General features: G+C 34.7%; 1 protein-coding gene across 1 annotated transcript in view; it reads right to left on the bottom strand.

Annotated features, from left to right (window-relative positions):
* EDIL3 (EGF like repeats and discoidin domains 3) overlaps positions 1–16,536 on the bottom strand; it is a 629,614-nt gene extending 613,078 nt beyond the window's left edge. The window contains exon 1 of the mRNA XM_074207740.1: positions 15,864–16,536. Coding sequence (XP_074063841.1) covers positions 15,864–15,930 — 67 coding nt within the window. The 5' untranslated portion in view covers positions 15,931–16,536. The remainder of the gene's footprint in view (positions 1–15,863) is intronic.
* Positions 16,537–27,396: the final 10,860 nt, after the last annotated feature.

Genomic DNA, 27,396 nt, shown 5'->3' with positions numbered 1-27,396 from the left:
GAACCATTAAAATATTAAAGGAAAATATATATATATATATATATATATATATATATATATATATATATATATATGAACTTCAAAAATGATGTTCAAACAAGGTATAGGATTAAAAAGTATTGGAACAACATACAAGTTTCCTCTGTCTAACATAATTATATTTACATTATTTACATTATATTACACAGTGCACAATGGTAGTGGGAAAGGAGAAAGCTCTTATGCAATAAAATAATTTTAGAAGTGAAAATGATATTTTTATTTTGAGAAGTAACATTTTCGCTCATATTAAGGGTAATATGTATAACTGAGAAGAGTCAAAACATACAAACAAAATTACAGATCAATTTACCTGACGAACATCAATGTAACAACCTTAAATACAAATTTAGCAAAGAGATTACAGTTTATTACTAGGATAATACACTATGATTGCATAGGATTTATATCATGTAGGCAGAGATGTTTCAATATTAGAAAATCTTTCAACATAATTGCACATATCAGCAGAAATCATGATTATCTTAATAGATGCTAAAAAAAAACCTTTGACAAGATTCAACATCCATTTCTAATAAAAACACTAGAGATTACAGGAATAAATGAAGTTTCTCCTTAAAATATTATCTATCTAAAATCCAAAAAAAGGTATTATATGTAATGGAGATAAACTAGGGACATTTCCAAAAAGTTCAGGGGTGAAACAAGGATGCCCATTATCGCCACAACTATTCAATATAATATTAGACATGATAGTTTGAGCAATAAGAGAAGAAAATAAAATTGAAACAATTAGAAGTGGCAATGAGGAAGCAAAATTTTCACTCATTGCAGATGATATGATGGTATATTTAGAGAACCCAGAAAATCAACTAAAAACAACTTGAAACAACAACTTCAACAAAATTCATAAAATAGCATTATATAAAATAAACCCACATAAATGATCAGTATTTCTGTATATGAACAACAAAAGCACAACGGCAAGAAATAAAAAAAAATTCCATTTAAATAAATCGTAGACAACATAAAATACTTGGTAATCTACCTACCAAGGCAAACCCAGAAATTGTATGAACACAACTACAAAATACTTTTCATACAGATATGTATGTTATATCTAAACAACTGAAAAAACATCAATTGCTCATAGTCTGAGATAATATAATAAACATGACAATTCTGCCCAAATTAAATTACTTATTTAGTGCTATTTGAATTACAGTACCAAAAATCTATTTTACAAAACTAAAAATTAATAGTAACAAAAGTCATCTGGAGTAAAGTATCAAGATTATCAATTTATTTAAAAAATGCAAAGGAAGGTGGCTTAGCTGTACCAGATCTAAAACTGTATCATAAATCAGCAGTCATCAAAAATGCCCGGTACTGGTTAAGAAATAAACTTATAGACCAGTGGATTAGAGGAGCTATAAAAGAAACAATTGTAAGTAACTATGGTAATCTCCACTTTGACAAACCAAAGACATTAGCTACTGGGATAAGAACTCACTATTTGGGAAAAGAAAAACTTCTGGGAAAACTGGAAAATAATATCTTTACAAACTAGGCATAAGGTCAAAATAGGTACAGAATTTAAATATTAAAGGATACTACCATAGACCAATTAACAGATCAAGAAATACTCTATCTATGGAAAGGGGAGAAATTTATGATCAAACAACAAAGGGAGTATATTATAAATTATAAAAATAGATGATTTTGACTATGAAATTAAAATAGTTTTGCACTGATAAAAACCAAGGCAGTCAAGTTTAGAAGAAAAATAGAAATCTGGGAAACAATTTTTACAGTTATGGATTCTGATAAAGATCTCATTTCTAAAATATATAGAGAATTGAATCAAATTCATAAGGTTGTAAGTCATACCCCAACTGATAAATGGTCAAAGGATATGAATAGGCAGTTTTCAAATGAAGAAATTAAAGTTATATGTGTATACATATATATATATATATATATATATATATATATATAAATGAAAAAAATTCCAAATCATTCTTGATTGGAAAAAATGCAAATTAAAACAATCTCACACACATCAGATTGACTAAAATGACAAAAAGGGAAAATTATCAATATTGGAGAAGTTGTGAGAATATTGGGAGTTTGTGTACTAATTCCTCATACCCCAAATGATTAATATATAAATATGCCAGACCCAAATGCAAATGTACAACTTTTACCAAACTGTTCACTACTGAGGGGGAGGGAATGAAAGGGTAGTGAGAAGGGAGGGTAATAGAAAAATACGTAACTTATAAATATGCAAATGGATAAATGTTGAAAATCTTCATAATATGTAATTGAAAATAAAATAAAATATTGATAAAAAAGTACCTTTTGTTCCATATTCAAGGTAATATGAAAGAATAAAAAGAGGGAAAAAAAGATTTGCCATATGAGTATTTAAAAGGATTTGATAGGAAATGGATTTGATAGGAAAACATACTATTTAATTTCTACATTCTAATATATTTCACTTTCTATCCCACTCTAGTAAGAATTTAGCATAATTCCCTGAATGTGATTGCAAAATTGGATTTTTACTTTGGAACATGTCTTCAGAATAAACATCTTACAGCACTGGACAAGTAATATCTGATTTTTTAAAAAGTATTTCCTATATAATGATTTATTTTACATGATTATGGATTTGTTATAAGATTATTTAAAATTTATTTCCATGGAGGGAATATTTACTTATTTCCATGGAGAGAACATAGAATTTTTTAGTTGGAAAAATTTGAATTTTAAAAATTAAAATAAAAAATGGATTAAAAAAAAGAAAATCCCTATTCAACTGAGAGGTGAGAATATGATCAGTTTGGTCAATGGTCAAACATTTAAAATGTGCCTTAGAACCACTTTGGTTAATGTGACTTTCTTTGTATTCCTTGAGAATGTACCGATTTTGAAGCTTCTTTGCTTTCTCAAGGAATATTTATTTTCCTTTAAAAAAACAAAAGGAAAGTAAATAAAAATTCTAGAATGCTAGTAATTACTGTACTGAAATCCATATGATTCTCCTGAAGGTAATAAGGGATACCATGCCTTTCCATGTGCAAGGGGATATAAAAGAAAGAGAATAATTCTTGGGTACTGACTTTAAATGACCCTCTTCCAACATAAACTTTTCTTTGGAAGGACAGCTTCTGATTTCAGGGTTTTCTCAGACTAGAAGTGGAAATCACACAGTTTACTCAGAACATAACCATACCGACTTTTAAAGCCAGTAAGACATTTAAGAAAGAGAAAAATAGTGGCCCAAAGGAAAATCAGCAGAATCTTGGCATGTCCTACAGAATGTCACTGCACAAGGAACTCTAAATAGGGTTTTTAGCCCCTGAGGCAGACAAAACTCCCAGGTGCTCCCCTTTTCCGCTGCCAAATACTGATGTGATCTTCCAGGTGTGTGGGCTAGAAAAAGGGTAGAAAAGCCCTTCTAGTTAGAAGGAAATTACTTATGGGTAAGCCTATGGGGGTCCTAGATGAAGTGCTGGGGCAATTAGAAGATCAAAGAGGCACCTGCAGCCATTTCACCTGACAACTTGCAGCTGTGAATAGCTCTTTGGTTTCAAAAGTTTTTCCCAAGTGGAAATGCCCCCCCTTTTGGGAGCATCACACTCTTTCCATACATAAGTAATGTGCTGTTATAAAGCTCTTTGCTTATCTTTTACACACAGTAATTACTACTTTATTGTTCTTTGATGCAATGAGATAAAAATAAGTCACATTATCCTTATGCTCTTTGGGTAATTTACCTACTTTTGGAAGATTAATTTAGGATAGTCCACCTGGGTAGTTATTTATGGAGTTCCATAGTAGGTTATAAGAACAATACCCCACTTTTTTAATGGTTCATTTATTTCTATTTTCCTGCATTATTTAAAAAACAGTACCTCAGTATTTTGAAGGAGTTAATGAATTTCCTCAACTACTTATTTACAACCATGAAAAGGTTACACAATTGGAGATCTAATTTGACATTTCCCCATCTCTTTATTGTTACATTAATTTAGATGGATTTTTCTTTTTGCTTTGCCAAGGGACCTGAAGATAATTTGAAAGACCAAAGAGACCAAAAAAAAATTACAAAGTTGAGGAAAGTTCTCTAGGGCTCTACTGAAAGAAATTAAATATAATATTCTATTATCTAACAGGTTTGTTAAGAACCTAAATATACAAGTAAGTAGAACATTAATGTGATCTGTATGCAATGATAGGTTATACTAAGAAGTGATTATAAATACAGATGAAAGTGAGTAAAATAATGCAAGTAACTGGAAAAATGCAACCAAAATCATTATGAAGAAAACCAAATTGTTATTCAATTATTGGAGGGAAGTAAACCAATAGTCAAAGATACTTAGCAGATATGATAGATAGAAAATTATAAATGTGATTGTAAAATACACAATCAAAAATGTATGCTATTATCTGGGTAATAATTCTGGGTAGAGCATCCCTAAAATTTGCTTCTCAGTCTTCAGAAATTTTGTAGTATAATTATTTGGGCAAGTTAGAAGAATTCCAAAGAAAACAATCCAAAGGCTATAGGAAAAGACCAACAAGAAAATATAAAAAAGAAAAAAGTGTATAACTTGGACATGCAAGGAACTACAAATAGTTGAAAAAAGCAAATTTGAAGAGAAATAATTCAGTAATATTGTATAAAGTTGCATTTTCTTCAGAAAGCAAAAGTTTCCCCTCTACTCTCCCCCCCCCCCTTAAGTTTTTTTTCCACACTAAGAAGTACTGGTCCAATTTTTTCTATATGTAAAATTTTACTACCTATCAAAAATTTCTTCTTCTGGGATGCTCCAAATTCCTCCCATACTACCATGTGGTATCATTACTCCCTATTTCTTTTGAAGTCATTGGACATATTTGGTGTAGAGAAGGTTAGAGCTCCTTCCTTACAAGAGAACTGAACATATTCTCCCATTCAGCAGTAATTTTTCAAAAGCTTCCTAATAAATAGGTTTCCAGTTACCACATACATGAAAATGATAATATCTTACAAATGATAATAAAATGCTAGCTGACAACTATCTTACTCTATAAATACATCATTTTATTTGATCTCTCTCAACCACTTTGTGAGATGGGAACTATTATTAACCCAAGTAAATTTATAGATGAAGAAATGAGGAAACTGAAGCTTAATGATGTTAAGTGACTTGCTAAGGCTCTCATAAGTAAAAAATTTTGCAAATCTAAAAGTATGATATAAATACTATCACTACTAATACTACCAATTCTATTATGGTTACTACTGCTACTGTTGCTGCTACTACTTTTACTATGACTTACCACTACTTCTACATTTGAGACAGGTTTTGGACTCAGGTAATCTTGACTCAAACAAAGAATTATAAATATAATTTATAATTTAATACAAGGCTATCCAAAATACACCTCTGATAATACAAGGGGTGTACTTATTTGATCTAAAAATTTCTTGTCTAAACTTTCTGCATTTATCTAAAATCAATAAAAAGTGACATTGAATATATAACAAATCAAATATTACCTTAAAAACTTTACTTCAAACTAGATATGCTGTTGAGAAAAGGCATATTTAAAAACTATCTGAAAATTTAAACTTTAATTACACTACTTTAACACTGTAATATGAATTCATGTCAAAATTCAAAGTTAGTATAAGGTGTTCAGGATAAATATATAAAACTAAAAGCAAATAGAAGAAATGACTGACTCAACAACATGAAGGACAAAATTCCCAATAAAATAAATGATATGAAGAATCACCAAAGAGTTCCCCCAATTTTGCCTTTACTATTCCCATTAGCAAGATATTCATATCTCCATAATGCCATTTTGTATTTCATTGGAGAGCGAATATTAGATTATTGTAAAGAGTCACATGTTTTCTCTAAATTTTTTAAAAAATTATGCAGAAATATATGTGTATATATGGCATTTCTCTTACCCCCTACACATCGAACAAGGTAATGTTAATCACTTTAAGAGGAAGAAATAGGATCACATTTCAGGCATTAACATAAATACCTATCTTTATTTAGATTCTACAGAGTGATTTTTCTAGATTAACTACTTTCATCAATTTAACTGTCCTGATCTGTGAACTTATGAAATGGGTAATAAGAAAAAAAATGAAGTTCAAGGATGAAGTCTGAACAGATAATATCAGACTTAAAGTTAAGAACATTTTAAACATTGGTTCAAACAAAGGTAATGTATAGGTATTTTTTAAATAGTTGACTTTATTCAGAATTATAGATTTAGTCTTAGGAGTTCAGAAGTTGAAATGTATTTATCTTTATCTTTATTTTGATTGTGCTCTTTCCCCCGTTAGATTCAGTTAAAAACTATACTCAAAGAGGTTCATATTTTGATATAGACTGCAAGAAACTTATAAAATAAGTGAGAAGGAAAATTTTAAAAGTTTATGCAACTACTCTGTGACCTACTTTTTATGTTAAAGTAATACTGCAGCCAAAACTATGCAGGAATTTCCAATCTAAGAAACTCTAACTGTAGTGAAAAATATGATACAGCAATTTGGCACACTATATCAGTGGGAGTTGGGGGAAGAGTTACATTTAATAGCCAGTTAAGAAAAAGGAAAATATTCTTTATTATAGCAATTCAGGATTTCAATGAATAAGGAGATATCCAAAAGATCTTCTATTTTATTCTTTCTTTCATAAATGGTACATGTTAATAAGTGAATTCAGGTATCAAATATCCATTCCAAATAGTTAACTCAAAAGTCATGTTTTTCATCTGAATTTGTATATTATCAATTTTGATTTCCTCTTCTCTTTCTTATGATTTCCTTTGCCTCATTGAACAACATCTTAGGAATATGCCAATAGGTAAAAACTGGGAAATAAGAGCAAATTAATTTCAGAAGCAGTTATCTTTCATTACTTGTGTGAATCACTTTCAAAAAATTTAGTTAATATGAAAATACGTTTAATATAATTGCATATGTATAGCTTATAGTAGATTACTTGCTGTCTTGAGGAAAAGGGAAGGAAGAGAAGAAGGGAGAAAAATGTGAAACTCAAAATATTTTTAAAATAACTGTTTAAAACTATCTTTACAACAAAGTTTGGCAAGAAATGGAGTTGAAGTTATTAACTGAAATAGTTTGGTAATATCTTGGAATTACATTTATTCATGCTATTGCTATCTACTATTAGCAAAAATTATGGAGAGCTGAATATTTCCTTCAATCTGTTTTGTAATATGGGGGGAAAGAACATATGGTCTTAATAAAGTCAATTTAAAGAAACCCACTTTTAGTTGGAGTGATCTATGTTGAGAAAGTAATGGAAAAAAGACTAGGAATGAAACAGTCTGGCAGGAAATTGTGGTCTGAAGATAGAGTTGAGTCAGAGGAAGGAGAGAAAAAGTCGTGCCCTCATTGAAGTGAATAATGGAAGAAATGTCTACAGGAGGACATGAGTTTATTATAAATTCTCAGAGAAAAGTTAACCAAATGAGAGAAAAGTTTTGTGCAAGGTTGCCTTTGTCATTGACTATGGGTGGTCTTGTCCTTTCACCAAATATTTTTTGACAACTTCATACTTGTTTTCCTTTCATGTTCCATCTCCTATCATCTCAACATTATTGATTGGAATGTTGATTTCCCATCTTGGATGATTATTCACTTAGCTCTGGAACATGTACTGTCCTGACTAGCTAGTCAGATGTTACAAAAACATAATTTAAATGATGCAAGACTCCAGATCATACTTATAAACCCAAATGAAAGGACAATCTTTGCCACTCAAATTACCACCTACTCTGTCCCAGTTGTATATGCCTTGCTGTTTAAAGATTAATAAAATCAATATTAGTGGTTTCTTCTGTTAAGGATTCATCAGTTGATTCCCTTTTGGCTCCACTCACTATCCTTATCACTTCTCGAACAAAACACTCTTCCATGGCTATACTACCTTGTATTTGCTATTTTCCGAGAATGTAAATTCCTCAAAGATAAGGACTCTCTTGGTTTTGGGCACAGTGCTTGGTTTATAATAAACTCACAAATTCTTCCCTTATTCCCTTTTCTTCTCACCTTTCCTTCCTGAATCTCTGTGTTTCTGTGTAATGATCTAACTCCATCATTGTCTCTGCCTCTGAATCTCTCTGTTTCTGTCTTTCTGTCTCTTGGTCCATCTCTCTCATCTTATGGGCAAAGCAGCATATTTGGCTCTACAGACTAGAGATAAGCAAAACAATCATGCTCTCTTCAAAGAATTTACATTTGATCAGATGTAAATATATTCACAATTCATTAAAATAGCAGAATCAGATGTGTTATAGGAGTACAGGTAAAGTGCTATGAAAGTCTCATGACTGAGTCTCAGTCTCAAGACTGAGAAGTTTCTCATTGAAATTAAACTGTTAAACTTTTAATTTAAGAAACTCACTTATTCTTCAGATAGATCACTTGGTTTGACAATGTCTTTCTTAGAAAATTAGAAAACCTCAAACCAGTGAAGTACCTCTCTTAGCTATAAGCGACATTGAACTTGAAATTTGAAACTATGTTAGAATGAAAATCTTCACCTCACATCTAGGTTCAAATTCCTACTTTTAACTTCATCTATTATATAATTTGCAATGCCAGTGCTGATCATTGCCATCACAAATAGCCTATAAAGAAGGGAAAAAAACCACTATGTGTATATATATATATATATATATATATATATATATATATATATATATATCTTCAGGAAATTAAAATGGAACTTGACCAATGAGAACATGTCAGCTGTCTTGTGATACTATCTTCTTTTAAGTATAATACATCTGACACATATGAAGATATCAAGCATCAGAGATTTATTAGAATGATGTCCATTAAAATAATGTATTCATTTTAAAATATCATGTCTTTTTTTCTATCATTGGAGGTGTTCCACAGAAAGCAATTTTGTATACTCAAGCTGAAAAAAAGTGATTGTAGTTTGGTAAGGAAGCAGAATGTCAGATTTCAAGTACGGAAGATTTAAATTCAAATACTGCTTTAGATATTTAGTACCTGTAAGACTCTGGGCAAGACACTGAACCTGGAAGAGCATCTATCTCACAAGTACTAACAAAGCATTATATGGATCATATGAAAATATGTGTAAGATTTTGAAATTTTTTAAATACCAGTAGGCATGCATATAGTTAATATTTTAAAACATTTTTTGAATGGAAAACTTCTTAAAATTAATTACCCATTAACCTGCCTCCTCAACATTGATTAATATGTTTTTGGAGGGGAAGGGACTCAGGAGTTTTATCATGAATAACACTTAATTGGCAAAGTAGCAAAACCTTTGGAGGTCAATATTTGTAAGACTGAGTCTGTACATCATGGCTTCAGACTAGAGTCTTTCTTGATTCTCTTTATGTCTTATTTCTGTCTCTTCCTTTAAAATCAGGTCTTTTTTTTCTATCAGCGTTCCACATTAACTAGTTCACCTCCTATAATCTACTGCTTCTAAAGTAGAAATATGGGCTCTTTTTTGGGGGGGGCGGAGTGCTAGTGAAGTAAGAATAAATACTTTCTGAGTGAAGAATTATCTAAAGCAAATGTAGTTCAATAGATGAATTCAGTGAAGACTCTTTAGCTACCTTTTTGGTATCCTTCCAAGTTTATAGTTGTATGCAGAATAGTGGAGATTGCTGGATAATTAGCTCTTGATAAGTAGGGTGTTGCTATATGTAATTTGTTTTTTATTAGACAAATATATTTCTGATTAACCACTACATATGAATCAGCACCCAAATGGTTGGTACTCTTTCATATTTCAAGTCTCACTTAACATTTGCAATAACAGATGGGGGAGGGTCATCATAACATCAGCTTTTTCAGCCATTATAATTAATTTACAATGTCTGGTATATTTTATTACTTTAATTTTTAATTAAAATGTATTATATTCTGAGCTTAATAAAACAAACATTTCCATAGCATAGTAGCATAGAGAAAAAGATGATTGTACATGAAACTGCAAATCTATTACTCTGATTCTGATAGAATTACATGTCTATTCTATAAAAGAATGCTGTATTACTTGCCCTCATGGCATGGTGATGATGATCTACTTTATTTTAAGAGCACTTTGACCCAGAAAATATGCCATTTGGGATAGAATGCTTGGCAAGATATCTGTAAGCATATACAGACTGACATAATTTGCAAAAAGGTGTAATGATGTCTCTATTATATCTCTGTTAAAGAGCTACATCAGCAAATGTCAGAAACATATTAAAAAGAAAGGTCATTTGTTAACCAGTAAAAACCAAGGAAAAGATGTCAGGTCACAGACAGTTATCAATGTAAAAATAGGTACTTAGTCAAGAGTTCTAGTGGCTCACTGGGATAAAAGATGACAAAATTTTAAGTCTCTGTCTTTCAAAGGTGAATTTTGTTGGTAGCTGCTTTATATTTTTGCATCATTTAACATATTTGCAACATTCAATTCATTTTTTTTAGATTTAATTGAAACTTGCTAGCATCAGGCTTCATAAACTTTACCATTCAGATGAAGGGAGGGGAGGACAATGTGATCTCTGAAAAAGTATTTTATATGTATGGTAAAAATTAACTATGGTTAGCTCAGGATACATATTTCCTTGTTCCAGTTTGGGGAAATACCAATGCTAGTTGTGTAGCTTATAAAAATGAGAGACAAAAAAATCTGAAACATCTTTGGTGGCTATGCTTATACAAAACTCTATATGCATTTAGTCATTCTATCCTGCTGTAAAGTGGAAAGATATCTATAACATGTGAAGCTCTCCGGAAGGTTTTTTTGGTATGAAATAGCTGTTAATAATGAAAGAGCAAAATTCAAGATGATAGTTAAAATACCGGGGAATAGGAATACGGTGCAATACTATGTACAAAAATCAAGTCAAGTAACAATGAGTAGAAAAAAATGACCAAGTCACAAATCGGATATTAAAAGAATACTAACAGCTGATCAGGAGACTAAGGACTCAATAGGATTAACTCATGATCTGACTCTTTGGATGAACATAGAAACACCAACTATGAGATCATTTTTGATGTTCAAAGGAATCTATGCTCACATTGTGACAAGAAAGGATGAATATTCAGTATTAAAAGAGGGCCCTATGCCTTATCTCCAACATCAATTTTTCCCCCTCAGGAAATTTTAGTTTTAGTAGATCACAACATTTGAAAGAATTTGTTCACTTTACCACTTTCTTCCCACAGACTGTCTTTCTAAATTATCTCCATTGATTATCCTGACACCTACTGGTGATGGTATATCTGATTTCTGGTTGGTTTCTGGACTGAATTTTCTCAGATACTTGGTGAAGGGGTTGTTGTAAGTAACTTAATGTATAATATGTTCTTTAAAAGGAATTTGATAATATTGACTAATATTTTAGCCATTTTGTGTTCAATGATAACTATTTGTGTTCAAATACATATATACATAGATATATATTTATATATGTTAATTCCATAAGAGTAAAATAGCATGTCAAATAGAAGTCTTAAGAGTAACATTGAATCTACTAATAAAATTTGCTTAAAAGATTTTTTCACAGCATTTATTTTTTGTTTTACTTCTAGTGAAAACTGAACTCTGAACTCTGCAATTGTGTTCTGATTAGTTTTCAATGCAACTTATACATAATAAAGCATTCTTGAAATAACTATAACTACCAGTATATTCTATAAACAAAAAGCATCAGAATTTTTTTCCTTAAACTTTAATTAAAATTCAATTTTTGAGGAAATTTTGTTGTTGTTTGTAAATATACACAATATAAATCCTGTTCTATACATAAAATCTTTGAAAAGCTGAAAATAACAGACCAATAACCAAGAGACTTTTTCTAAAGACACAGGTTGATATAAGAGGTTTTTCTAAGAAATCACCAATAGATTTCCCAGATTTTTTTCAAATTGATGCTGAGTAGGAGAAAAGTTCTTTTTTGAAAGAATATCCAGAAGTTCTCAACCAGGGAAAGATTTAAATATATACTGTGACTTTAGAATATTTGAAAGTCTAGCCATCTGTTTTAACTCAAACATAATTGATCAGCACAAAAAAAAATCTAGCTTCCCCTAGAGAATTGCTTTAACCTTGAAACAAAAGATGGAATGACTGAGCATTTTAATTTTAACACATTAATCTTTTTTAAACAAAATTTGAAACTTTTCTAGCAACTATATTTTAAAATTGGAATACATTTGAATTAAAAGGAAATGCTGGAATAATTAGAAAATGAAGTTTCATAGTTCAGTCAGAAATGTGTGGTACATTATGGCAGTTCTTGTTAGGATGTACCAGTAGCATGTTAGCATAGTAACCTAATCTCACTTTAAAATTAATGATTCTCTTCAATTTTATTATTTGAAGGTGATTGAAAAAAGATGTTTTGTTCAAGGAAATTGAAATTGGTACTGACTTTTAAAGATTTAAGTTTAATGAAATTAGATGATATATAACCATTAACATGTAAGATTTACTAAAATCTTGAAAGTTTACATCTGAGAAGGATTTTACTATGGCAAGTCCAAGAAGACTATGTACTGAGAGAAAATTTAATACTTAGTTTTGAATGTATTGTGCATCCTCATTCAGAAATAGCTGAAAGAATTTGAAAAGTCTTTAATTTTGTAAAGTCAAATGATAAATCCCAATGATGCATAGTATTTATGACTTATCTAGACTTCAGATACAGTGCCTTTTACTTAAAGACTCCAGGCACAAACTGCAGGCACAGGGACAGATTGCATAAGGCATCACGTGGTTGCTGCAACTGTATGAATGTTATTGGATTTTTTTAGAGCAACTCATAACAATGAATAATTTAAGACTTAATAAAATATTCAATCTGACTGATCCATTGGTTTAATTTTAAATAAAAAAATACTAATAAAAAGAGTTACTGAACCTCATAGAATGCAGGCTTTGATGAACTTAAATTAGATGACCACACAGTGGGAAACCCCACCTTTTAAAAAAGGAAAGCACCAAGGCAATGGCAGCTTTCTGGGCTACCCAATAAGATCTCACTGCTATTGGTTACTACGGAGTTTATTCGAAGTTTAAATGGTCTTTACTCTACCCTTTAAGGATGTGGGTGAATAACGTGCAGGTGATGCAAGTTTAAAAGGACCTATTGAAAAATGGGATCATTTTATTCTTCACTCTCCTTTTCCCTCTTACCACCAGCTGCCAGAGAAGGAGGAAAGCGTTAAAGAATATGGAGTTTACAGCTGCCAGACCTTCTTTTAGGAGGATTTAAAAAGGAAAACCTTCCCGAGATTGCTGAATAAGATTTCCAGAGGATCTCGGGGCTAGTTTACTGCGTCTTGTGGACCTGCAGCCCCCCTCGGACTTTTTGCCTGTTGTATTGAAAGAGGGGAAGAAAACTCGGCAGGGAAACCATCCTACTGAGGGCTGCACTCTTCTTATCTCGGAACTCAGCAGAGTGGAGGCGGAGGCTGCAGATCTTGCAAATAGCTTCTCCTTTCACTTCCTGGGCGCTGTCCTCCGCCCCACTACCAGCTAGAGGGACAGATGGTGGTGGTAGGGTGTAGCTTGTAGGTGTGTAGGTGTGTATGAGTCTGTGCTTTCTGGGTTTACGGGTGTCTGTTGGGGATGAAAGGGTGTGGGGAGGAGGGGAAGGAAGCAAGAAAAAGAAGGGTCATTCATTCCCTTCCTTTCTTTCTCCCAAGGCATCAAAGTGCAGTGGGCAATCTAGGAAAAAAAGGAAGAAAATTCCAAAGAAAGAAATCCGCATTTCTCTCTCTCTCTCTCTCTCTCTCTCTCTCTCTCTCTCTCTCTCTCTCTCTCTCTCTCTCTCTCTCTCTCTCTCCCTCTCTCTCTCCCTCTCTCTCTCTCTCTCTCCCTCTCTCTCTCTCCTCCCCCCCTCCCACCCCATACTCACCAGTCACACTTCAAAGATGTGACCATTTGGTAACCTTAAATGGTGATGCTGACCCTCCCTGATAACTGGGACACTTTGTTAAATGTAGTATGCACACACAGGCATAGCCACACATGCACAAAAAAAGAGACGCCTTAAAAATATCATGCCTAATTCAAAAGAGGAAGAGGGCAGTCGGCAGAAGGTAGAGAAGCCTGTTCATTAGGAAAGCCTATAATAAGCAAAAACAAGTTGCGAGGATGATTGGGGAAAGGTAGAAAGGTGAGAAGGCAAAATAGTAATAATACACTTTTTTTAAAAAAAAGCAAGGGAATTTGAATATATTATAATCTCATGGGGTTTTTTCAAATCTTAGAGTAATTATTCACTAAACACTTAAAAAATTCAAATACAGCATCTTAATTCAGGTTTGTGTTGTAATGAACACTATACTCGAACTGCCTCCCTTGGAGATTTATTACTCACTAAATCTTACAGGAGATGCTGCTTCGCATTCTCTAGGGCCCAAGAGTAGAGATCGCCCCCTCCCCATCTCTCTACATTTCTATATTCTCCATCAAGCCGCCAAATGCCTCCTCTTCCTCTCCCCATCTTCTTGCAGCACAAACTTAAGCACCAATAAGCTTGGAAAGGCAATTACACTTTTATTTTACACCTCGATACTTGTTTTGTAAAGTGCTCCCAGAAAGACAGGAAACAACCAGCGCCAGTCTCTCAGGCTTCAAAGTCCTCTATTTAAAAAAAAAAAGCTTCATGTATTTTTCTTACCTCAAATCAAGATAATATGACAAGCAAGCTCTTGCAACTTTCACAAAGATTATGGAGGTGAATTGCAGTATCATATATGTATCTATACATGTATACATCTATCTATATTTTTAATTAAACATCCATAGCTATGAATATATGTTTTAGTATGTCTACAACGATGCAATCTGTATAAAACTATCAGGACATATTTAGGATTTATTCGGGCTGGGGATCATCCAGGAAAGAAGCTTAATTTTTGTTCTCTATTTCGGATGGAGCATGTCCTACTTAAGTAGACTAAGGAAGACACAGACAAGATCCATTCATTTTAGTAATGATACACATATCTCGAAGTGTCTTGAAATGTGTTTGCAAACTGCTCAACACTGAGTTGAAATTTAAAAACCGAGTCCCCTTTCTTCACACACACACACACACACACACACACACACACACACACACACACACACACACAGACGAAACTGGTGGACAGCTCTGCGGATTTGAAACCCTTGCATCTACTCAATTGGATGATGTTTAAACTCTTACACAGCCCCCTCGCCCCACCCCCACCCCCAACTCCGCTCAAGCTGGACTAATTACACCCAAGGAGCATGTTTGCTGCTATTGGCCTCCCCTTCACTTTGGAAAACCCCTCCAGAGACTCTGGGTCAAGTGACCTGCCGAATCCCCCTGCTCCCGTGAGTTCTCTTCTCTTCGCATCGCCCCTCCTTTCCTCGATTTATAGCCCGCTGCATCACTGTTCTGCCCTCACTGCACACTTCACTCCAGACTTCGGGATCACTTTAAATGGGCTGCTCTGGAGCTCAGGTCTCCCCCTCCTAAATCCCCACACCACCAGCACCACTTAAGGGCACACAAACACACGCGACAAACACGCACCTACACACACTTACACACTTAGAGAACCTCAGGCAGCGGCCACCTTGGTATCACAGTGAAAAGTGTACCCCCCCTTCCCCCCACCCGACAGCCGCCCCCACCCCCGCCTGCCCCAGCCTCCCGGGACCGCCTCACGCCCACTTGGACACAGACATCGCCTCTTCTCCCAGCATCAGGGAAGAAGAGCTTTGGCCCCCTTCTCCATCCCCTTTGCCCAGTGGACTCCCCACCCCACCCCATCATCTCACCTTTGGTGAATTGAGGGACGCAGAGGCTCAGACCCAACAAAAACCAGGCGGCCACCAAACGGTTCATGGTCGTTTCTCCCGTGGAGCGACTCCGGATGGGAAAGGGGTCGGGAGGGAGAGAACCAGAGAGGGGGTCTGGATGGTGGAGTTCTCAGAGCTAGGACTCTGGGGTGCCAGGAGACCCCTCACACTAAAATATACCTTCTTTCCTCAACCCTTCTCTTAAAGAAAGAAAAAAAAATCTTTAAAAGAGAGAGGAAGAGGAGGAAGAGACTAGAGGAAGAAAGGCTTTCCTCCCCTTCTTTTGCCGGATCTTTGGCAAAGGGTGGCGGGTAGGATCCCGGAGTAAGCCGGCGCGGCTCAGCCCAAGTGCTGCGACTCAGGAGTCCTAGCTGGGAAGGAGGGCGAAGACGAGTCCCGGGAGGCGAGGGTGTGCGGGAGCGCGGCTCGGCTGCGCGGCTCCCGGCGCCTTTCCCTGGGTAAACCTGGGGCTGAGGAAGCCCGCACCGGCGCGAAGCCTTCCTGGGGCTGTGTTCTCTGCCGCTGCTGCGGGGCTTCTGACTTGGAGAACAATGAAGCGAGAGCAGAGAGTGGTGCCGGCTGGAGAGCGCACTGTATACAAACAGAGGCAGCGTGCGTATGAGCCGAGAGCTTCCCAGGCTCTCTTCCCCAATCTCAGGGCTCCCTCTCCCTCCCTCCCCCTCTACCCTCCCTTTATCCCTCTCCCCCTCTTCATTCTGTCTCCCTCTCTCCTTCTCTCTCTCTCACTCTTCCCTCTTCACAGAAGTGGCTCCTTCTGCTGGAAGAGAGAAGGGAGACAACCGCAGCCACACCCTGGCACCTGCTACCAGCCTCCAGTCTCTTAGACTACCTACATACACTCCCTCACACATCCCGGGGGCTTTGAGGTTAATGAGGGACCGCCAGTGTTCACATTCCTATTTGGATTAAGCAGTGGCTCAAATTTACTACGAGGAAACTTCTTTGGATCTTTCCCTAGGTTTTGGCAAAAAAAAAAAAAGAGGGTGGGGAGTTTAAGAGATTTCTTAAAGTTGCTTCTGTGCGGGAGAAAGATTCTGCTAGAGAGTGGCAGTTTTCTAAAAGGGAAATGTCCTAGCTTTCCAATAAATAAGATCTTAGTTAATCACCAGAGTCAAGGAATTAAAAAAAACTCTACCAGCAGGTTACAATCTCTCCTCTAGTCATTTAAACAACAAGCATTTATTAAAGGTCCCACTATGTGCCAAGAGCTATGTGAGGAATTCTGCTTGCCTTTGTACTCTACTTTTTCCCAGGGATAGATAGGGTAGAAGGGCATAAAGGTTCTGAGTCTGCTGTCTGGGTGAAATTTTAAAAAGAAAAAAAAAAGACTGAAGAAGTAGACAGAACATTTTGTTAGATATTGCATTTTATTTTGAATAGATAAAAGAGAAATACCATGCAAATAAAGGATCAGAGCAAAGATGGAAGCAGTTTTTAAAAAATGCCCAAGTGGATCAGATTCCTCATCCTAGGGTTTTCTTTGATGAGTCAGGTGCGACAAATAGGTTTGTATTGCTGAGGAAATCGCTATGTAGAGTTCAGCCAACTAATGTTGAAAGAAACATATGATTTCTCTATCCACTAGACAGAAATACTCAGTACTGTATTGTTTTTTAGCTGCTGTTACCAAAAGAAATAGCATTCAATTCCTCCTTGTGTCAGTAGAGGTAGCCTTTGTATGTAGGGAAAGGAGGAAGAGAAGATCAAAGACTTGTAATAAATGAAAGAGATGAAGGCAGATATTTCTTCTTAAGACAACAATTTATATCAATGTAGTGAATAGGTGTTTAATTATCCATTTCTTCATTTCCCTTTTTCCATTCAAATTTCTAATTTCCATTTGAACACTGAATTCAGAGTAAGGATATGGAAAAATGGGACGAATTCAATATGGGACAACACTGGAAATGTTAAGGATATACTTCAGGTCAATAATAAGAGCTAGGCATTTATATATTTTTGGTTGTTATGCGACACTCTAGAAAAAGAAATTATTAGTTAGTGAAAAGGTGGAATCCTTTTAGATTATTTCTGTAGGGATAATCATTAAAGTCTAGGCTTTTAGCACAAGCAAGTAAATTGCTATATCCAAAACTTCTAAAGCTTATAGCACAGAACAGTAGATAATCTGCTGGAGCTTGAATTAGAGACCCCTGCATTAGAATTCAATATCAATTATGTACTAACTATATGATCACGGATAGGTTATTTAACCTTTCTGACTATCCATTTCTTATTGGTAAAGTAAGGATAGAAAGATAAGTAAGATTTTTTCCCAGGGCTAGAGAAACTTAAATGTATTAATGTATGTAAAATACTTTATACAATTTAAAGCAATATAAAAAGTCAGTTATTGTTAAACCTTAGTTCTTGAAATTGCCATGTTTCAATCCCTTACTTTCAAACATTAGCTGATTTGGAAAATATGTTTTAGTATTATGTTGAGGTGTATACATCAGAAAGCATCTTTATATTTTATAATGTTAGATGGCTTTAATTTGTATTAAAGAACATTCTTTCCAATACATGATAATAATTTCCTAGAATGGAAAGATGTCAAATGATTTCCATTTTCTTGTAATTAATTATTTTAAAAGATGTTTAAAAAATGTATAGCTTAAGAGTAATAACATTTTGCCTGGAATGTTATTTAAAGAATTATTTTTTTAACCATACCAAATACCTAGCATGATGACATAAAACTACTCAACATTAACTGGTATCCCATTTCTGAAAGTTATTGAATTGATAGCCCAGAAACCTTCAGTAGTCCATTTGCAATTTAACTTGACATATTCACTTAGACCCTGAATCCTCAGTCCTTGACATTAATGCTTTATTTTTTTCTAACAAATGAAACAGTCTGTTGTTAATGACCACCTAGTCCTTTCATTCCAGTGACTCCAGGCACTTTACCAAACTTACATTTATAGGAGTCATTTCACCCTAAACTGAATTGCAGCCTCTTCAGAATTGGAATGCAGGAACTGTTTAACAGAGCGAAACAGCAGTAGATGAGAGAGAGAGAGAGAGAGAGAGAGAGAGAGACAGAGAGACAGAGAGACAGAGAGACAGAGAGACAGAGAGACAGAGAGACAGAAAGACAGAGAGACAGAGAGACAGAGAGACAGAGAGACAGAGAGACAGAGAGAGAGACAGAGACAGAGACTGATTCTTTACCTTCAATCCTGTATCTAAAAAAGAAAGTGCCAAGGGATCTGATCTGATATGATATGATCACACATAGATTTGTAGCTTTTCCAAAAGAAAGACCAAGAGGAATCCATATACCTTACTAAGGTATTAGTCAGGGATGTAAAGGGCAAAATCAAATTTTGGAGAGTTACACAATTAACAGGGTAATTTGATTAATGAAGATATTCAATCTAGGTAATCTAAGTACTAAATCTTCATTTTTCTGTGGATGTTTTCTCCATTATGCTCACCCAACTTAATTGGATATTTCTTTAGTTTCCCATTTCATGTTGCCAAGCAAATAGTAAAAAACTTAGTTTGTCACCTATTTCATTTTCTCTTGAACTATTGCATTCCATGTATAGCTTTCTTTAGTATTATTTCATAATATTCTGAGGAAACTTCCAGTCATTGTTTTTAGTTCTTTTTTCATGTCTATAAAAAAAAAAATCTAGTCCTGCCATGATGACTAATCAAAAATTGAAAATGTAACTCCCAAACCCCCCCCCCCCACCTGCAAGAAACTCCTCTGATAAACATCCTCAGTTTTGTTGAATGATCCTTCTATGTCATGTTCAGTTTTCCTCTAATTCTTTTCTGGCCATGGGCCAGAAAATTTGGACTGATGAGGACAGGGCAGAGTTCAATGAAACTATCACCTCTTTGACTATGAACCTCTTTCACTATGCTCCATTTAATGCAGCTGAAGAATGAGTAAGCTTTGTTGGCTGCCTTTCCACACTTTTGTATCTAATATTCATTTTACTCAAAATCAAATAATAGAATCATAGAATCACATATTTAGAGCTGGAATAAATCTTAATAGGTTATAGAGTTCAATTGCTTCAATTTATAAATAAGGATAGAAAGACCCAGAAAAACAATAGGACTTAACCAGGATTTTTTTTCCCATTGAATTTCAGATCTTTTCCAGATCCACTGATCTATCCACTATACCACAAAACATCAGATAATATGATTAGCCAAAGTTTGTATATAACTTCACAGTTAAGATGTGAAATTATCTTTTGAAATTTTAGCATCATCTCTATTTATTAAATTTCAGAATTTCACCAGATCTAAAAATTAGTTATTAGTTGTGCTGTCTATACCTTGTGGTCACTTGGTCCCATAAAGTTATTTAACTGCTATAGTTATGCAGTTACCTTTAGTCCTTGAAAAATATATATGGTAAAAATATATATTGGTAAATATCAATTGGTCTTTTGTAATCTTTAATATAGAATGTCTCTTGTCTCAGATAAGTTTCCCCCTAAGATTTGTATTGGTTTAAATTTTCATTTTCATTATGTGAGTATAAGATTGTTTTTCCAATTTGACTTTATTTTAAATATAAACAACTTGAAAGTAAGGATTTCATCTTTCCTTGATCTGACAAAGTTCCTAGAGTTAAACAAATATTTATTTAAAACAATTAGGAAAGCCAGGCTAAATGTCAATTGACCTCAAGGTTATCCCCTACTTATATATTCATTTGTCTGTATAATACATACTGATTCTAATTTCCATATCTTTGTTAAAGTTTTTATGTTCAGCAAAAATGTCTTACAATTTTTTCCCTATCTATCCAAATCCTTCCTATTCTCAAGTCCCAATGCAAGTCCTACCATTTCTATGAAAACTTTCTAGTTATACTCATTCCAAACACAAAATAATTATTCCTTAAAGAAGGCAATTCAATAAACTTAAGGCCCACTACATACAAAGCATTGGGCAAGTACTATGGTGATACAGAAATGGCTAAATTTTGCTTTCAGTGTTTTAATCCTGTATATAAGCAATTAAAAAAAAATGAAGAAAGTCATAAACTGAGAAGAGAGGAAGGATCAGAGAAGGTTTCATGTGAAAAGGTTATATTTATGTTCTTCCTGATAAACAGTGGAGATGGAAGAATATAGGTGGAATATAAAGTACTTATTACAACACAACTCCACAATTATTATTCACACATACACATACACACACACACAAACACACACACACACAATGAAGTTTGTGCTTCATCCTCAAAATAGACCATAATACCAAGAGGAATTGATGCCATGCCAAGCACATAAGTTGGATCTGAGTGAGGGGGTGCTGTGCTAAGTCACCAGCCTCACTTTTTCCTCCAGAGTCAACTGGTTTCACTGACCAGATATGAATCAGGACAACTGGAGATGACCCTGGATGGGAGGCAATCAAGTGACTTGTCCAAGGTCACACAGCTAGTATGTGTCAAGTGTCTAAGGCTGGATTTGAACTCCTGTCCTCCCAACTCCAAGACCCGTGCTCTATCCAGACACACACACACACACACACACACACACACACATTCAATGACTCTCTTCTACTTCTAGATAAAATGTAAATTTCTTTGACTTGCTAAATCCTTCATAACCTACACCCTTCCTATCTTTCTTGTCTTTTTATATCTTATTGGATGGTGTGCACTTTCTGATTCAGTAACACTGACTTTCCTGTTCTTCCTTCAATGAGACACTCCATCCATTCCATCTCTCATGTCTGTGCATATTCTCTGGCTGTCCTTCATAGCTTCAGTGTTCTCCCTCCTTCTCCCTGACTACTGACTTCCTTGTCTTTCTTTAATTCCTAAGCAAAATCCTTTCTTCCAAAGGAAGACCTTTTTTTAACTCCTCCTAATTCTAATGCTTTTCCTCAGTTAACTCTTTCCTATTTATTTTGCATTTAACTGCTTTGCATATAGGAAATCTCCCTCATTAGACTGTAAGCTCATTGAGGGTAAATAATAGCTTTTGCCTTTTTTTGTAAACCTGACCTTTGGTACAACGACTGACTCAAAGTTCTTAGTAAAGGTTTATTGATTGATTAATTAATACCCTTTGATGTTTGCTCTAATTAACTTGCTGTACATATCATCAATTCTAAAATTACTTCTTCTGGTTTTTTTTTTTTTAGGTTTTTGCAAGGCAAACGGAGTTAAATGGCTTGCCCAAGGCCACACAGCTAGGTAATTACTAAGTGTCTGAGACCGGATTTGAACCCAGGTACTCCTGACTCCAGGGCCGGTGCTTTATCCACTACCACCTAGCCACCCCCTTAAATGACTTCTTAGATGATTTCATTATTATGTAAGTAAAAATGCTAACTTTTGTTAGTTCAGTAGGGTTGCTACGAAATTTTCTAGTGACAGATAACTGAGTAATTCATTTTAAATAAATTCCAGAAAAGTCTAATATAACAAGAAATTGAGGACTTTTAAAAGTAAACAGTTTTAAAAAATTTTTACTGTGTAAATTGTTAAACACATAATTTAGAAAACAGGTTTTTTTTGATCACTATCTACATGCTTGTCCCTTTCTTCTAAAGTCACAAGAGAACTGGGGTACAATTCATTAAGACTATGGTTATTCATTCAAAAAATGCCCAACAGTCTGCAGTTCCTGAAGAGAATACTATGCAAAGAATTGGGAGGTTACATAAAGTAGAGAAAACATTGTCCCTGACTTTATAAAGCATATAGTCTAATAAAAGGATGTTATAATGATGAACATTCTTCACTAAAACTCTTTTATTGTCACAAACTATTTGGAGTTAATTTTAAGTTTCTGAACAGTTAACTAAGGGAAAATAAATCAGGTCATATTGTACTAATTTGAAAAGGCTTCAAATGTGGCCTCATTGGGGTGGCTAGGTTGCGCATTGGGTAGAGCACCGGCCCTGGAGTCAGGAGTACCTGAATTCAGATCTGGCTTCAGACACTTAATAATTACCTAGCTTTGTGGCCTTGGGCAAGCCACTTAACCCCATGTGCCTTGCAAAAGCCTAAAAAAAATTATGGCCTCATTTATTCATCTAGGTGGCCTGTTGAATAGAGGGTTTAGGAAAACCTAATTTCAAATCCAGTATCAGATACTTAATAACTATGTGAAACTAGGCAAGTGACTCAACTTCTCTGTGTCTCAATTTCCAAATTTGTAAAATGGGAATAATAATAACACATGCCTCTAAGGGTCATTGTGAGAATGAAATAAGATAATATGTGTAAGCTCTTAGCATAATGCCTGATGTATAGTAAATACATATACATTTAATTATTTAACTATGTTAGCTATTTACTCAGTAAGCAGGTCTTTCCAGGGTTAGATTAAGTCAAAAAAGGGCAGGGATAGGTCAACCAGAAGTGATGCAACTCTAAAAGGCCATTTTCTGAATATTAGAGATGACAATGTGCTCCCCCTAATAAAATCTGGATGCCTTGAAGTAATATCATGATTCTTAACTGGAGGACTTTAGAAAAACCTGGAAAGACTTACATGTACTGATGCTGAGAGAAGTGAGAAGAACCAGAAGAAGAAAAAGCAATATTGTGTGATGATCAGCTATGGTGGATTTAGCTCTTTCCAGCAGTTCAAAGCTCAAGGATAATTCTAAAGGGCTCATGATGGAGAATGCCATCCACATTCAGAGAAGAAACTATGGAGTCTAAATGTAGACTAAAGCATACTATTTTCAATTTAAAAATTTTGTTTTATGCTTTATGCTTTTCCCCTTTTGTTCTTATTCTTCTTTCAAAACATGACTAACATGAAAAGATGGTTAACATAGCTGTATAACCTTTAACAGATTACTCATTGCCAAAGGGAGGAGAGAGGGAAAGGAGGGAGGAAAAAATGTGAAACTCAAAATCTTATAGAAAAATGAACATTGAGAAGTATGTAGTTGTATAAAATAAATGAATTTACAAAGTAATGTAAGTATTCATGTTCATCTATTTTCTTAACATTTTTCAAGTGCTTAATTCATAATAAATTTGAAATGAAAATAGAATTCATATCATTTGCCTCCCCCCTGCCCATTCATTTCACAAAACATCAGGAGAAAAGGAGGAAAGAAGGAAAAGAAGAAAGGAAAAAAGGGAATGGAATAGACAGATTTGAGACAGGCTTAACTAATATTAATATGTGTGTTATTGGTGAAATCTTTAATGGATAATGGCAAAGATGAAGTAAAAATATATTTGCTCACAAATGTATACAAATAACTAGTCTATCTTATGTGTGCCTATAGCAATCCTAGTGAAATCAATATTCTTTTTACTACTTTCTTGACCCTAAAAATTAAAATTTCCCCTGACCAAAGTAAATGATTATCAGCAGGGTCAATATAATATCTGACATTATCAGCAAGGCAATTATAAATTTCATCTTGGGAAAATGGTAGCTATTTATGATTAATTTTTTTAAATTAATATGTCTCTTTTATTGTTCAATTTTATTTTGGGGAGGGACCTTGGTTTCTGATTAAAATGTATGGAATTATATTACTTTATTTAAAAAAAATTTGTCATATTTTGTTTTGACTCCCAAACACCTGTTCTCAGTTTTTCTTTAAACATATGAAGGAAAACTACTTCATAGGTGATCCACATCACTTTCTATTTTTTGTCAATTATTAATTGACAGATAGGGATAATGTAAAAATTCACTTTAGCCCTTTGCAGGCAACACTGACCTTTTGCATTTCAAAAAAGTTTGTTGCCTTTAACTATTCTCTTCATTTCATTGATGAATCATTGTGTATATTTCTCCTTTTGTTAAGTTTTCTTCCTCTGGATTACTTCACTTTCATTATTGACATCTGTAAATTCTACCACAGAAGTCATATGAATATATTAAATGCAATAGAAACAGAATCATTTATGTCATGCCTCTTTTCTTTGATAGTGTGATCTACCATCTTTGGTTTGGTATTGAGTACATTAAAAAGTTCACCAACAGGTAGAGCCAAGATGGCAGCATGGAGGCAGGAATCTCCAGACGTTCTCCCACAGCACATTCCAAATACCTTAAAATTATAACTCTAATCAAATTTTAGAGTGGTGGAACCCACAGAAAGAGTGAAACAATTTTCCAATCCAAGACAACTTGGAAGATCTGCAGGAATGGTCTATTTCACTAGAGTTGGAAAGGGCTGTAGTGCAGTCTGGGCCCCACCACATGGGAGAGAACCAGCTCCAGCCTTCCAGGAACAACATGTGGGTTGCCTGGGTCCTTGGAGGTACCTGGGTCCATTATAGTGGGAGAAATTTCCAGACCTCTAAGTCCAGGGATTGCCAAGGACAACTTAGAAGGTCAGTGGGGAAAACGCTGTCACACCAGTATGAACATGCAGTCCAGTCCAGCAAAAGCCCCAGAGCAGCCCGTCCAAGGAAACAGAAGCAGGTCTGCCGAGCTACCCAGAAGTTGCTTCCAGAACACTCAGCCTATGGATGTTAAGGGTATCAGGGGATACTGCAGAGATCCCTCCTCTATCTCTGGGTCAAAACTGTTTCTCTGCCCATACTCAGATCCAGAGCTCAGTCTGAGTCTCCATACTGCCATTGTGGAGCAGAAACCCTCCTCACAGTTCAAGTGTAGAAGGGAGGGCTTGTGATCATCCATAGACCAGAGCATAGACCAGGAGAGCAGTCAGATCCTTTCATAAGACCTTGAAGGAATGGGGGGTGTTCCCAAAACACTAAAAAGCATGGGTAGTACATTAAAATCAAGTCATTAGCTGGGGAAATGAGCAACAACAGAAGAAAAAAAATCTGACTATAGACAACTATTTTGGTCCTCATGGAGTATCAAAATATACTCAGAAGATGACAAACTTCTGTATCCAAAGTCTCCAAGAAAAATATGAATTGGTCTTAGGCTATGGAAGAGCTCAAAAAAAGATTTTGAAAATCAAGTAAGGGAAGTAGAGAAAAAACTGGGAAGAGAAATGAGAACGATGCAGGAAAATCATGAAAACCAAGTCAGCAGCTCTGGGAAGGAGATATAAAAATAAACCAAAGAGAATAACATCTTAAAAATCAGTTTAGATCAAATGGAAAAAAAGCAGTCCAAAAAGTCAAAGAAGAGAAAAATATCTTAAAAAGCAGAATTGATTAGATGGAAAAGGAGATAAGAAACATTTGTAGAAAATAATTTCTTCAAATTTAAAATGGAACTAAGGGAAATTGATGACTTTATGAAAAATCAAGAAACAATAAACCAAAAACCAAAAAAAAATGATAAACTTGAAGAAAATATGAAATCTCATTGGAAAAACAACTGACCTGGAAAACAGATCCAGAAGAGATAATTTAAAAATTATTGGGCTACCTGAAAGTCTTGACCAGGAAAAGACCCTAGACTTCATTTTTTAAAAAGATTCTCCAGGAAAATTACTCTGACATTCTAGAAGCATAGGATAAAATACAATTTGAGGGAATCCATCAATCACCTTCTGAAAGAGATCCCCAAATAAAAACTCCCAGGAATATTATAACCAAATTCAAGAACTCCCATTTCAAAGAGAAAATATTATAACCTTCCAGAAAGAAACAATCAAAAAACTGTGGTGCTACTTTCAGGACTGCACAAATTTTGGCAGCTTCTACATCAAGGGCTCATGGGACTTCAAATATGGTATTCCAAAAGGCAAAAGAACTTGAATTACAACTGAATACCAACTACCTAGCAAAACTGAACATCCTTGTTCATGATAAAAGATGGATTTTCAATGAAATAAGGAACTTTCAAACTTTTCTATTGAAACAATCAGAACTAAACAGAAAGTTTGAATCAGGTGAAGCATAGAGAGAACTAATTATGAGGGATTTAATGATATTGAACTACTTGTATTCCTGCATGGAAAGATGATACTGATAACTCATATGAACGTTCTCATTTCTTAGGGAAGTTAGAAGCAGCATATATAGGCAAGGAAAGGAGTGGGGAATTAAATATGAAAATATAATATAAAGATGGATCAATGGGTGGGTGAGAAAGGAATGTACTAGGAGAAAGGATAAGGAGAGGTAGAATGGGATAAGATATTTCATGTAAAAGAGTCACGAAAAAGCTTTTGAAATGAAGTGGAAGGGGGGGAAGGTGAAGGGAAATGAATGAGCCTTCATTCTCATCAAAAATGTCTCAGAGAGGAAATAATATGAACACTCAATAGGGTATAGAAGTCTATCTTATCCTTGAGGAAAAAGGAGAAGAAAGGTATGGGAGAAAGGGGATGATGGAGGGGAGGGGGGTGTAGGTGATAGAAGTGGAAGAAGACTGTGGGAGAGTCAGATAAAACACCTTTTTGAGGAGTGACAGATGAAAGGAGAGAGAGAATAGAATATATGGGAGTGAGGAGGAATAGAATGGAGGAAAATATCATTAGCAATAGCAACTTTGAGAAAAAAAAATTAAGTAACTTCCCTGATGAACTTATGATAAAGAATGAAATCCATTCCCAGAGACAGAGATAATATTGTCTGAATACAGTA

Source organism: Macrotis lagotis, chromosome X (assembly GCF_037893015.1).
Source record: "Macrotis lagotis isolate mMagLag1 chromosome X, bilby.v1.9.chrom.fasta, whole genome shotgun sequence".
NCBI lineage: Eukaryota > Metazoa > Chordata > Mammalia > Peramelemorphia > Peramelidae > Macrotis > Macrotis lagotis.
Note: the sequence above shows the minus strand (reverse complement) of the source record. Positions and strands in the feature narration are given on the sequence as shown.